The 13,808-nt window shown below is 40.2% G+C and overlaps 1 protein-coding gene across 1 annotated transcript in view; it reads right to left on the bottom strand.

Annotated features, from left to right (window-relative positions):
- The window catches only part of quo (quattro), a 32,131-nt gene that overhangs the window by 6,574 nt on the left and 11,749 nt on the right, over window positions 1-13,808 (bottom strand). The window contains exons 2-14 of the mRNA XM_055021674.1: window positions 12,572-12,769; window positions 10,633-12,109; window positions 8,900-9,073; window positions 8,518-8,641; window positions 7,410-7,503; window positions 7,044-7,130; window positions 6,820-6,936; window positions 5,216-5,314; window positions 4,985-5,133; window positions 4,107-4,245; window positions 3,781-3,903; window positions 2,596-2,793; window positions 1,551-2,491 (exon numbers count right to left, since the gene is read on the bottom strand). Of these exons, the coding sequence (XP_054877649.1) occupies window positions 1,551-2,491; window positions 2,596-2,793; window positions 3,781-3,903; window positions 4,107-4,245; window positions 4,985-5,133; window positions 5,216-5,314; window positions 6,820-6,936; window positions 7,044-7,130; window positions 7,410-7,503; window positions 8,518-8,641; window positions 8,900-9,073; window positions 10,633-12,109; window positions 12,572-12,769 (3,920 nt within the window). The remainder of the gene's footprint in view (window positions 1-1,550; window positions 2,492-2,595; window positions 2,794-3,780; window positions 3,904-4,106; window positions 4,246-4,984; window positions 5,134-5,215; window positions 5,315-6,819; window positions 6,937-7,043; window positions 7,131-7,409; window positions 7,504-8,517; window positions 8,642-8,899; window positions 9,074-10,632; window positions 12,110-12,571; window positions 12,770-13,808) is intronic.

Below are 13,808 nucleotides of genomic sequence, written 5' to 3'. Positions count from 1 at the left end.
GGGGCTGATACAAAACATTGATATTACTCGTCAATATTTTTTTAATTTAATCTTTCTTTGAGTCACTATATTTTTTGTGGATCCAATGTTACAGTATCCATTGTATCCACAATAGATGCGGTAATACAGTTGATACAATTGCAACATTGTAAGTTGCTTACAATGTTACAAGTAGTCAACTTGTAACATGCAGCAATGTTACATTTAAACATTTAAATGTTTTTAAACATTTAAAAGTTTAAAAAAACCTTTAAAGGTTTTTAAACATTTAAAAGTTTAAAAAAACCTTTAAAGGTTTTTATCTAAAGGTTTAGTAAATTTGTTAAACCGTGTGAAAGACAAAACCTGCTTTTCTTAACCTTTGCAGCTGTTTCCGTATCTACTTCTGACTTGTGAAACTACCTGTGTGTAGGATGTTAGTTTCTGTGCTCCTCCTTCCTTGTTATCAGAATGACCCCCTTTGATTTATTACCCCCCACATTCCTTTCACTCCTGCTTTGCTTTGTGTTGATGAAAAGGACAAGCGCTGAAGCAGAGTCAGAACGCACTGCGAACCGAACGGCTGGCAGGAGCCAGAGTGGCAGACTGTGCCTTCCCCTTTTGCAAAAGGCTTGATTGAAAACTTATGAACGTTGTCTGTGGTTCTTTTCTTAATGTAGGTTGAGAAAATACCTATCACGGGTCTTCTGGTTCTGGTTCCGCTCTGCAATCCCAGAACCAAACATGGAGAAGCAGCATTTAGCTTCTATGCACCACAAATCTGGAATAAGTTTCCAGAAAAGTGTAAAGCGGAATACTGTGTTCCTTAAAAAACAAAACTGAACACCCACATATTCATAGTTGCTTTTGTATCATAATAAATGAAACACTAGCCAACACTTTGATGTGTAATGGTAACACTTGGAAAGATGTTTCGGTTGTTGATTTTTGTGTGTTTATGATGTGAAGCACTTTGAACTGCCTCGCTGCTGAAATTTGCTATACAAATAACATTTTATTGATTGCTTGATTGATTATGGTCAAAATTGATTCGTTTGTTTCCAGAGACCAAAGGACGTAATTCCAAGTTTTTGATTAGTTTGAACAGCTTCAATATATAAGCGCAACATCTTCCTGCATCTGAAAATTGTAATAAACCAGACTTCTGCTTGAGGTGTTGCCTTAAAATAAATGAGTCAGATGTTGTCACTTAACCTATCAGACGTTCAGATCATTAACCGCTGGATTTTTCCCCAAAACATCTAAACGCCCAGTAATCTTGGTCTAACAAGAACAAAAAACTGAATGTGTCACTTATTTGAAATTAAATGAGAACATTTAATTTCAACTCTAAAGTGGAAAATTAAGAATTTTAGGAAATAAGGGCTTTAAAGCATTCTGTATGTGATTATATGTAATGTGTTTAATTTTGTGGTTTACGTTACTGAAATAAATAAACTTTTAAATGATATTCTTATGCACTGAACATGAATGTATGTGTCTGCATTTGCTGTTTTCCACTTGCTGTCCTCCAGTAGCCTTAAGAAACAGAAGAAGGGAGGATTACTTACAAAATGCTGCTTTCTGTCGGAGTGCGTAATGTCTCTAAAGTCCTTAAATCCTCTGGACTCCGGGTGGAGAAGGCACTGACCTTTCCCTCCCCTTGTTTATCGTCTCTTTTCGACTCACAGCTCAGGTTGTCTGGCTGCACACCCTCTCGACGGAAAGTCTGCAGCTGTTGGGTGGGCTGCAGGTTTTGATCCAGGGAGTGTTTCCTGCTGTGGCAGTGTTTGTGACTTAGAGGCAAAAAGCCAGAGATACTCATCTCATACGAGCCCTCGCTTAGAGACCGACCTAGAGTCTGATGAGCAGAAAAATCCTTTCTTTCTGCCGGGCCTACACTGCTCAGCTCTGCAATGCTGCGGTGCTCTTTTGACTTGCATTGGCTCGCTGTATGAAAATCACCGGTTTGGGACAAAGGGGAAGTATTCTTTGAGTTTTTGCATTGTGCTTCAAGTAAATGTTTCTTAACGCTGAGGTCAGATTCACAGTTGCGCTTTGAGAGTGCTGCAGAGATGGTTTCTCCTTGACATTTCGCAGTGCTGACGACTTCCACATGAGAGCTCTGCTTTGGGATCTGAGCGTTCCGAGCCTCCCCCGGCTCATTCCTTTTCCCCTCCCTCTCCTTTTCTTCGTGCTGTCCCTGAGGGTTTGCAGCTGTGGTCTGCTGAGACGGGTTCTTTTCTGCGCCTTTGTGCTTCTCCTGCATCTCCTCAAGACGCTGCTTGACTTCCTGGCTCTGCACCCAGGCTGCATTCCATGCTCTCAGCATCCCAGAGGCCTCTGCTCCCATGGCAGAGGCCTTAGCCCTCAGAGCCTGGAAGTGTGAGGCAGAAAATTCACCAGCTAATCTCTCTTTTTGCATTTGAAGTGTGTTTAGGGTCTGAGATGAGCAACATCCTTCTTCTACCAGTTCCAACAGGCTACGGCATTCTTTAGCCCAATCTGTTGCCTGTAAATATAAAACAAAATGGGTAAAGTTTTGGGGAAAGAGGCCCAGTGAGAAGGAATATCGAAAGAAAGGTGAAACTACTAAAGATTTATGAAGCTACAAACCTGTTTACAAAACCTGTACAAATGCACGACCGACATTAAATCTTTCTGTCTTTGTTCTGCCCGCAACACAAAGTCTTCTACGTTCGATTTAAAAGTGCCGACCAGGGTCCGAAAAATCTCAGCAGCAGGACTTGAGTTAATGGTGCCAATGATCTCCTCCGCCTCCTTGATGAGTATCAAGGCACACTGTTGTTTGTCCTGTGACAAATCACATAGTATCAACTGTAGTATTTTCAGTTTTTTCACCTAGCAACCACAAAGCTCAATGTACTTTGTTAGGATTTTTATAACACAAACAACGTAGCATATGACTTTAAAGTTTCGTCAGAAGGATATATGGTGTTGAATTATTTATTTTGTTGTATTAAAACTTACAAGGAACGACCCCCTGAACATACCACCCCTACTACAACTATATACTAAAATCTGAAAGTGTGCCTTTTTTCAGCCTCTCGTATCTGATAGCCGGTGATTCCAGCATTATCCTCTGGGGATGTATTTCCTTCTACTGGGAAGAAAACAATCACTGGAAGAAGTCCCACTTCCAGTTTGCCACAAGCCATGTTGCAGTAGACGGATGCAACTAAATGCAGAGAAATCCGGCACAAAAAAAAAAAAGAAACAAAAAAACAAATTAAGGCTAAAAAAAAACTTGAAAAGGGGAGAGGTCCATCTTTCAGCTGAATAATGACCCTAAGCATACAACCAGAGCTGCAATGGTTCAGCTCAAATCACATCCATGTGTTAGAATAATGCAGACAAGAACTAGAAAATGTGCTGCCCACTGGAATCCAACCCCCTCTCCAGGCTAAGGCACTATTTCTACATCTGCAAAACTGCTGGAGACATACATCAAACGTTTTACAGACCGAACAGCAGCATGACATGGATGTGAATACTAATTCAAGCACTCAAAGTCACATTTTTATTTGGAAAAAAAATTGAAAAGCTCATTTAATTTCTATACACTTCTCATTTATGCACTCTTCTGTTCATGCTTGTTACATAACATTTCAATGAAATACATTGAAGTTCGTGGCTGTAATGCAACAAAATGTAAAAAGTCTAAAATGGGTGTCAGTACTTTTAATTCCCCTTGTGCTTTCAAGATAAAAATGCAACCAAATGCCGTTCAAATAGGGCTGATCGTAAGTGAACAGCATTTTTCTTGGTATGTTAATGTACCTTGGATTTCGTGAGAAACAGATTAAAATCTTCCAAGGCCTTTTCCCTGCCCACCAGTGTGTCATCTGTTGAGAAAGAGTTCTTCAGAATCTGCTCCCCCTCTGTACTGAACCACAACCCCTCCTGGAAGAAATAAAGCAGAAGTCAGAGAAGCTGCCTTACCACTTGGCAAGGTGCAAGACTGCTATAACATATGGTGTACGAAATAAATAGTTCTATATGAGTTCATGCCTGGAAGTTTCCACTGATGTGTTGTGGCTGAATATGCACTTTAGTGGATTTCTAGAGGCACGATTCAAAAGAAATGAAGAAGAAAGTGGAGTTACCGAGATGATCTTAGCCTCCATCTCTCTGTGCCTGAGCAGGTTCTCCAGGTGCTGCAGCGACTCATTTGATTTCATGACCAGCATGTGGAGCTTCTCCTCCACTTGGTTGTAAAGACTTGTTGCCAACTCCAAAGCATCTCTGAACAGAAATTGAAACACACCTGACCATGAAGTTGATAAAAATGCCCAAAACGTTGTAGAAGGTGGGGTTCTTTACCCCGTGTCTGAGCTAAAGTAATGAAATGCTTGATGTTAGTTTTTGGTAAAAGTAACATTTGGGGCTAAAAATATGTTTTTGTGAACACAAAAATATTTTTTTATATAGTTTTTTTTTTAAATTGTAAACCATTTTGTGGCTTTTCACCTGCTTAAGGTACTCACTCACCCCCTCACCTTTCACTTTTTCACAAATTTCTAAACTTCTGATATGGAAATTAATATATCTTTTAAGCTTCAGGCAGGAACAAAACTGCAAAGCTTTGACGCAATGATGCCCTTTAAACTGGTGTAAAGTAGTACACTCAATATCGAAATACACCCACAGAGATGAATGCACATAATCAGCATTTCTACATCCACTATTTCCTCAGAACTCTATGAGTGTGTAGAAACGGGCCTTGACATATAGCAGCTTCTCCTTTGCTTGTCTTTGCCCATGTTGAGCAATTTAAACGTCAACTCTCAAATCAGTCGTTCAATAAAAAAGAGTGACTAGATTTTGGTCAGTTATAGGAAGTTTTACTAACAAGACAGCATGTACACAAGTTTGGATAGTGTAATAGAGAAAAATCTGCGCCTATGTCATTTGAGGTTCCTTTATTGCAGCACATAGATTTTGACAACCTGCCAAACAAAAAGTCAAAAGTTCACTCTTGTACCTATAGTCCTCAGACTGCAGAAATTTGTATTCCTCTTTCTTCATCCTTGCCAGTAATGTTCCTCCTTCCTTTTGCAGAGTCACCAGTCTGTCATCTTCCAGAACCTCCTTCATTAGAACCCTTTGCTCCTGAATGCTCTCTTGAACTTCCTGCAGCAACCACAAAACTGGGGGTCAAAACGTGAGACCAATGGAAAAACCTGACATCTGCTACAGTGTCAACCTGTCCAACCTCAGCAGAGTCCATTTGTTTCCTTCTGTCCACTCTCTTGATGGCCTTTTGCAACAAGCTGTTGGCCCCTCGCAGGTTTGCCATGAAAGGCACATGCTTCTGAAATGAATCAAATAAAGAAACATGATAGGTAACTACAGTATAAAGGTGCCACTGAAAGACCAATCATGTATCAAGAATAATAATAAGCAAGTTCTGTTCATCACCCAAAGCTTATGGCATGTCATGGCGGAGATCTCAAGCATATTGAACATCTAAGATCATGTTATTACTGTAAATACACACAGCTCTTCGTTCTTACATATTCCTCTCTTTGGGTCTAGAACAGAAACTAAAGATTTTCATCATGATTGTGAACCAAATAATTTTGCAACAACTTTGTGATTCTATCATGTATATTTGTCCCAAAATCTCCATATAGAGAAGAGGATGAATAATTCCTTGTTACCTTGTTGAATCTAAGGCCCCAACCCCGTGTAATACCCAAAGTGACTGGTAAGTGCAAATACAAAGTCACAGGTTTCTCCTGTATACAACAAAACCACAGAAATGTGATCCACAAATGATGTCAAAGAAATTTGGAGGCAGAAGAAAATGTGCACTCGTGTGTGAAATTTGCCACCACAGAAAATATTCACAGAACTATCTTCTGAAGTTACTGTACATCAAAAACTTCACTGTCATCTGAAATGATAATTATGAGTTTGTTTTTTCTCCAGGCTTCATTGCTAATTTGATGCCGTTAATAAAAACATATGCTTGGTGTCTTTACTCAGATCTTCAGGCAAACTACTAGCTGTCAAATATTTAACACCACATCGTTATCGAGTTTCTACATCTCATGCTGCATCAAACGACTTACAGGCTATGTCCATCTAAAACTGCCAGAGTAAGTCTTCCCTTCTGTTTAGATTTGTAATCTCGTGCAAAGTGGGAAGCTGGGACATTCTTTGGTTCAAGGGAAGTAAAATAAATTGTCCAGATCAAAAGTGCAAGCAGAACCTTAGTAAACATGACGTTTGTGCTGCTACAAATGTTTATATGTCATGAGCTTTGTTTATGCAGAGTGATAATGTACTTGATCACATCAAATGATGTGAAGCGCCTCACAAAAATATTCACACCGACTGAACCTTGCAGATTGAGCGACATGACAACCAAAAACCAGGCAATGTATTCCCACAATAAATAAACTTGCTGTAAGTTCTCAGAGAGATGAAAATTTGCTTCAAAAAACAGAATCATAAAAACCCAGACAGCTCAGGGATGAAACTGTGGTAAAGTTTAAAGTCTGAGAAACAATGAAATGGTTTCGACCAAAGCCTGTGGCCCAGTCAAAGTCCAGACCTGAATGTAGAAAAAATCTTTCAAATGAGTTTGAATTAATTTGCAAAGGCGAACATCCTAACGTTTTAGTTTCTTGATCTAAAAGAAACCAAAAGAAAGTGAAAGGTCATGATGCATCATCTTTTCTGTTATTCTGGTAGTATTTTTAATAAGATTAATAGCAAATATCTAAAAATTATTTGACCTTTGTTTCAGTGTGATCAAAAATTTCTTCAGCAGTCTTGAGTTTCGAAGGGACATTTTGCAGCTGGTTTTACCTCATGGAACTGCATCCAGTCCTTGTGATTGTAGGCAAACGTCCCTCCCAGGTCAGAGGTCAGCTGGGGAGCTTCCACTGTTTTGCTTAGGGCTCTCATCGAAGTAACGACATCCATCTATTAAAAAACGCCCACAAAAGACTTTGAGGAAGTACGATTCATCTGTTGTCTAACTGAAACGTTAAAAGAAACTGATGGAGGTGAAAGTTGCTGTGATTTCTGACCTGCAGACCCGGCTGCTTCTCCGGCCGGGGACTGCTGTCCTTATCGATCAACATGACGATGCTGTGAACAGCGTGGAGAGCTTGCTCCTGTTGCGGCAGGCGAAAAGTCAAACACAAACTATATAAGGAGAATATGATTTGCATTCTCAGAGCATCACTGTATTTTTAAGATATTTAGACATGATATAATCTTACACAAACTATATAGCTTTATAACACATTAAACAAGGAGTAAACACCCTTAACTCTTAGTTTCTGTATCTACTAGAAAATCAGGGAGGAGCTTTGGTGGAAAATGCCTTCAAAGAATTATGACTCTTATCAGACAGCTTCATCAGCATGTGCATACAGTTTTCATGTTTTAACCTGCGCCATCAGTAGAGCCTTGTAGAGCTGAAGCGGAGGCGGCTTCTTCCTGCCATTAATCACCAGAGTCATTCCCAGCTCTCGGACGTCCTTTCTATGAAAACATTGCTTCGCGTTACAGCACACCAGAGCTTGACTTGTCTTATGTCCATCAGTCATGAACCTGCTCACAAACAACTAAGAGATTTCTCAATCCCATTCTAGGGATTATTAATATTATTGGGATGGCAGTCCCTGCAAAAACTTTCTTCCCATTACTTGTTGTAGGCCTGATGATGTCACATGTATTTCTGTGCTCATAAAATGCCTGCTTAGTAGTTTGTGTGCATTAGTTTAATGATGGCATGTGATTTTCCTGCATTTCCCCTCTCACCATCCTATGTGACATATTCTACTTTCACCTGTTGCCACAGTCCTGACTTAAAAGAATGGATAGTTAACAAGTTTCTGTAAGATTTGATAGCGTGCTGAGGAGGTATTCACATACCACTCATAAGTGCTTCTGTTTGAGCAGGCAGACTATTGTGTGTGAGCGTACATGGGACAAGGCTGCTAATTCTGGCAAGACACTACATACCAGACCGCTGGCAGCTGGTCTGGCTGCAGCAGACTGCTGTCTCTTTGCTGCAGACACTGGATGGTCAAAATAGTAAGAGAAAGAGCTTTTGAATCTTAAAAGTCAACAAAAAACCCAGTGTTAACAAGTGATGTTGTTAGCGTTTTTGATGAGTATTAAGTATTCCCAGTTCTGTGGAAACACTGGAAATGTTGGTCATTACTAGATGCTCTCATAGGTTGGATATGGATGACTAAACTTAAAATAACATATATTGTAGAGAAAAGATTATAAAATAACAACAGTGTGTTACTGGAATTTAATACCTCCCTTTTGTAAAAATAAATAAATAAATAATAAAAAATCATGGTGGGAATATTTCTAAATGATGTTCTGCAGCCCCCTTGTGGTTAAATGTGTCACTGCATGCTGGTGAAAGCCAGTTTTCATTCCTCTCAGCTGAAAGATAGAGGATTTGAAACCATCTTCCAATTAGTCGCACACCGTTTAGCAGCTAATTATTAAGGACAATATGTGACTTGTCTGGTGTACCTTGGTATGGAGTGTAAGTACAGCAGCAATTCACAAATGCTTTCTGCTGACACCAGAAGGGACATCCACTCCTTCCTGTCCCCATGGACCTCGACCACCGCCCTGCCATTCCTGTCCCTGCTGCCTGCAAATATAGAATAAGAACCTTCTTTTTTTTCTTTAAAGAAATGCAGTTTTGTTTGTTTGTGTTGTTGAATGCACAATCAAATGGTAGTTAGCTTTGGCTTCTCGGTCATTACAAAGAATCAAATGAATAATGTGAGAAAGTCACCTTGGATTCTACAGTGTTCAAGATGTCTTTACAGACAACTTGAATATTTTTTGTTTGATCATAAAAAATTTCATGTAATTTTTTTTTGAGAGAATTAGCAGCATAATTTACCTGGTAAACAAATAATGCCCAATTCCAGCAGACCGCTGATCTTCCTCAGGCAGGATTGTTCTGTTTGTGAGCCCTGCTGACATCCAGATCCTGTTGCAGAAGTTTGTTTTTCCGCTTTTATGCTGAAAGGTTTGGAACCCAGTCCATTCATGCTGCATGTGCTCAGATCTGAATCTGCAGAAAACACAAAAAACTGTTGGTTTTCTACTGCAGGCAGTAATTTTGTAAAACAGAGAAGCAAAACAGAGTTCAGTGATGAAGCTGCATGCTTGACATCTGGTGTAAGTTTTCATCAAACAGCCTAACACTGAGCATGCTTCTTCCCAACGCAATAATGTCTTCCTCCAAAAGGTACTTGGATTTTTTATGTGTGCAAATGCAAATTTTCAACAATTGTGTAAATAGATTTTGGCTTTTGTGGTTTCTTCTTTGTGGTCTTTGGGATGTTGTTGAACATCTTGACTGATTTCCATCCATCTGAGGTTTGGGATAAATCACTGAAGATTGGACAAAGTTGTCTGTCCCAACAGAGCAGTGATTCCAAATCAAAACAAGAAAAGTTCTGCTAACACAAGTTTTCTTGAGTGGTCCTTACTCTCAACCAATTAAAAATGTATGCTCTATATGTTATATTTAACAGAAGGAAAGTAGCCTCTACCATTCTAGCTGCAACTCAGTCCAGGACACTCAGGTAAGTATTATGGAGTTAGGGTTATGTGAATACTTAAAATATTTTTCAGGGTGTATGTGTCATTATATCATCAGTGGGGTTTCGAGGACAGAAACTTAAACTTCCTGTTTCTAAGTTTCATTAAAGTGGGAAGCTTTTTTTCTTAATTGCACATGGGAAATAATGGTTCAAATAAATATTTAAATAACCTAAATCTACATCATATCTATGTTACTGTTGAGTCATCCTGAGTTTGTATTTATTCTTTCCACCAATCCTTCCATATCAACAAGTATTTTTATTTCAGTTTGAATAAATTCTGCACAGATTCACAACTTTATATAGACATTCTGTAAATAAATAAATAAATAAATAAAATTACAAAGTCTTAGCCTGGCAGCAAAGCGAGGCAGACATCCTAATTGACCTCCCCTCAACAAGGCCCCATCTATAGTCCCCACTATTTTAATAGTCCATGACAAGCATGTCTCCAGCCAAGATCTGAGCTCGTCCCTCTGAGGGCATTCTTAGACATGAAAACAAGAGAGGACAGAAGAGAAACTTCCTCCTTGCATGTCATTCTGTCTCCCTAAATTAGACAAATGCAATGTATTATTTTTTCTTTCCACCCACTGGGTTCAGACCCTCTTTTACTGGGTGCAGGTTGCTATTTCCGTTCCCTCCCCTGATAAGAGGAATGACGTGATTGTGACCGTCCAGCCAATGATCTCAGACAGCACAGGGGAGATTCCCCGGAGGATGATTGTGATGAAGTCTGATCTTTGACTTTTGAACCCTTGTTCTGAAGAGTCTTTATGAAGCGTAACCCTCAGAGGAGCCACATTCCCTCAAACACAACAAGGTCACGGTAGAGTTTCTTGCACTGCTTTTTTTTTTTTGCTTGAAAGTTGGGAGATTCTTTGAGCGTTGAGAAACACTTCATTATGAATGACTGCTTGGGCATAATGTTAAAAATGTGTGGACTGTGTGTGTGGGCCACTTTCTGAAATGAAATCTGCAGTGAATTATCCAACAGAGACAATGAAACGTTGTCTCTGCCTACCTTTTTTCAAGCACTTCAGTCTTTCCACGTTTGAAGCCTCTTGATCTTCTGCTGTACTATTTTCATGCTGCATTATGCTGGTTACTGTTTCAGGACAAACATCACTGTGGCTCCTGTTGTTGATTTTGTACAGAATAGGACTCCCTGTGGGGGTGTCTGACAAAGCAGACATAGATCTTACTTTGACTTTGTGTTTTCCCGATGGTTTTACAAACTCCCCTTTCTGGCGTGTCTTCAAACCTCCGTCAGAGGTCGTCAAGGACACAACTGATCCTGGATCCTTAAGAAAAGCGTGTCCCAACTGGTGAGAAATTAGTTTACTGTCACCGGGGCTCAGTCCAGAGAAGGGTTTTAAAATGAAAGCCGATTCCTTCATCATGTTTTCTGATTCACAGCGGTGGCGGTGACATCCTGTGCTGTCACGGGATTCACTGCCCATCGCAGGTTCGTGGCAGTGGTTGGATAAGTTACATAGGTGGTCTTTTTGACCTTCAAATGCCGCTCCGGGTCTTACGTCATCATCCTCAAAAAGTCCAACCTCATCCAAGGTACCTAGGAGGTCCACACCTCCCCTTTCAAAAGGCACTGGGTTTTTTAGCGCTGCTACATAAGAGTCTCTGTATCTACATTTCAAATCCAGGTCAATAAGATCCTGATCCAGCTGCCTTTGGCCGCATGGCGTACAGGGCTCCTCTGCAAACTGCAGAGTTTGTCCACTATTTCCAAGTGGGATGGGTGGCGGCTGTCTCACGGGTTTGGGCAACACTGAAATAGGTTGAATTTGTTCATCCACAAATTCCTTCCCTTTTGCAATGTCCACCAAGTCAACATAATCCCCCTCCATTTCTTGGTAGGTCAGACTCTCCCAGGTGTTGGGAGAAACCAAGCCCACAGGTTTGTTCATTGGTTTGGACCCTGATCTTGGCGGCCGCCTTTCCATTTTGATGAGTTTTGAGGATGCGTGCGATGGTCTCAGAGATGCTGACATTCTGTCTTCTTGTGGCATCTTCACTGCCTCCACTGGAAGGGTTGATGAATTGAAGTGGGAGGAAACTGAGGCCTTCTTGGTCTGAGGCGCCGCTTCACCACAGGTGGGGACAGTCTTAGGCTTGTCTAAAAACTCTGGAATTGAAATTTCAGACCACGGCAACTTGATCACACCTTGATCTGTGCAAAGCAAACAGCGGGACAGAGGGGTCCCGTGGCGTCCTTCATTGATATCCTGCAGCCACTCCTCAGTGAAGAGGCAGGGGTAGGAAGTCTCAGGGATCGGCGTCTCCTCAACCTCTCGGCATCCCTCCTCCAGAAGGCTCTTGAGGACAATCCGGGCCGCTTGGTCTCCAAAGGGTTCCACCTGAAGATAGAAGTCTCCAGGACGCAACAGCAAAGGGTTCACAGACGCTAACTGGATGACGGTTTTGTCATGCAGACAAAGAGGCCAACCCTCACAGCGGAAAACTACGTCAGAGAATCCAGCCTGAAAAAAATATATAACAATGATTTTTAGATTTACTCTGTGATACCTTTTATTGCTTATACAGATTAGGAGCTGCAATTTTCATTCAGTTATGCTGTTTATTGGCAATAAGGGGAATTATAATGGCTATGATTGTAATACCAGGCACTGAAAACAGTAAAAATCAGAAGTGCTTAATTTAAAAGACATGACTCTGACACTGTTTGCTGTTACTTTTCTCAAGCGTGCAATCTGTTGTCCACACAGTAGAAAATATTAACAAAAACCTATAAACATATATGAGTAAAAATTCTGGATTGAAAAATATCAGTACCAAGTTATGTAAAGATAGATCTCAGCAGCTTCTCTATTAAGTTTAAATTATTGCTGTTAAAACCTTTGAGAGTCACAGTAAGTTATTTGTAACACAGTTGGGAATCGACAGCATGACTGTACAGTATCTTTTTCTGCATTGACACTCACACATGCAGCCTGCTGGACAGACTCCAGCAGGTGTTTGGAGGGAATAAGGAAGTCCAGCAGGCATTGCAGAGCATCGCCGTGGTAACGTTCATCGATGGTACGAAACAGCTGACAGAGGACGATGGGCGCTGTGACCTCAAAGGGGGGGAAGAGTGCCGACAAGGCACTCTGGATAGACAGGTCCAAAGATTCTGGATTCTGGAAGAAATTTAAAGTTAACAATTATTATTTTTATAGTTGCTTTGACTCGGTTATTTCTCAGTCACACGCGTTAAAATGGGACAAAAATAAAGATTGCTTGCATATTTTATGTATTTCACTTTGCAATAACCCAGTTCAGAAAGTAATCGACAGTCATGGTGACATAAAGATTATAAGGCTTTTTTAGGTTTTATTTTTGACATATCTAGGATATTAGGAGATTATTTTTTGTTTCCTGTTTTTACTAAAGCTCCACATCAGCAGTGGGAGCAGAACACAATCAGCTGTTCAGACTTTTTTCATTTCACTTCCTGGCCCAGACATCCGCTTCTTTTTTTTTCTTTTTTTTGTCTTGTTTGCTGCTGAAGTTAGAGGAGAATTTTACAGTCTTGGCTGTCTCGATCCACTGGATCTACTCCCTGTGAGATTAACACATCAAAAGGGGAGTAAGAATATGACTAAAAAGAAGAAAAAAACAAAAGAAAGGAAAGTCTTTCACCACCATAGAAGTCTGCAGCGTGAATAGGAGCCAGACATACTGTCTACCCAGAGGAGAATACTTTTAACTTGTAACTAAAATAACAAAACAGGAAATAGTAAAAATACAGACGTTGCATGTGTTTTAAAGAGAACTGGCAGACGGCACACTTTAAAGTTTTGCACATCGTGTTATCAGAGAGGCAAAGATCCCAGAGGAATGCGAGGTGACGTTGTGACTTTTTATGTGGGAGTTCACTTGACTCATTCACTAAAGATGTTCACACAAATAAACCACCTTCAACTAACCACATGTTTACATTTCTGAGTATTTTATATAAACTGAACTCAGATAAACTGACTTTGTTAAACCACTAATGGCAAGCATTTAGCTCAGCATGATAAAAAATGTATTGCTTTGTCTGAAATGTTATCCTTAAAATGAACAGTTCATGATATTTGCAGTGAGGTTTATTCAGTATGAATCGTATTTTTTTGGTACCTGAAGCCAGTCTTAGAAGGGCCAAGACCACAGAGGACTTATTTTCTACATTTTCTG

The sequence above is a fragment of the Poeciliopsis prolifica genome, unplaced genomic scaffold, assembly GCF_027474105.1.
Source record: "Poeciliopsis prolifica strain line A6 unplaced genomic scaffold, Auburn_PproV2 SCAFFOLD003, whole genome shotgun sequence".
NCBI lineage: Eukaryota > Metazoa > Chordata > Actinopteri > Cyprinodontiformes > Poeciliidae > Poeciliopsis > Poeciliopsis prolifica.
This window is presented reverse-complemented; position numbering and strand designations above follow the sequence as displayed.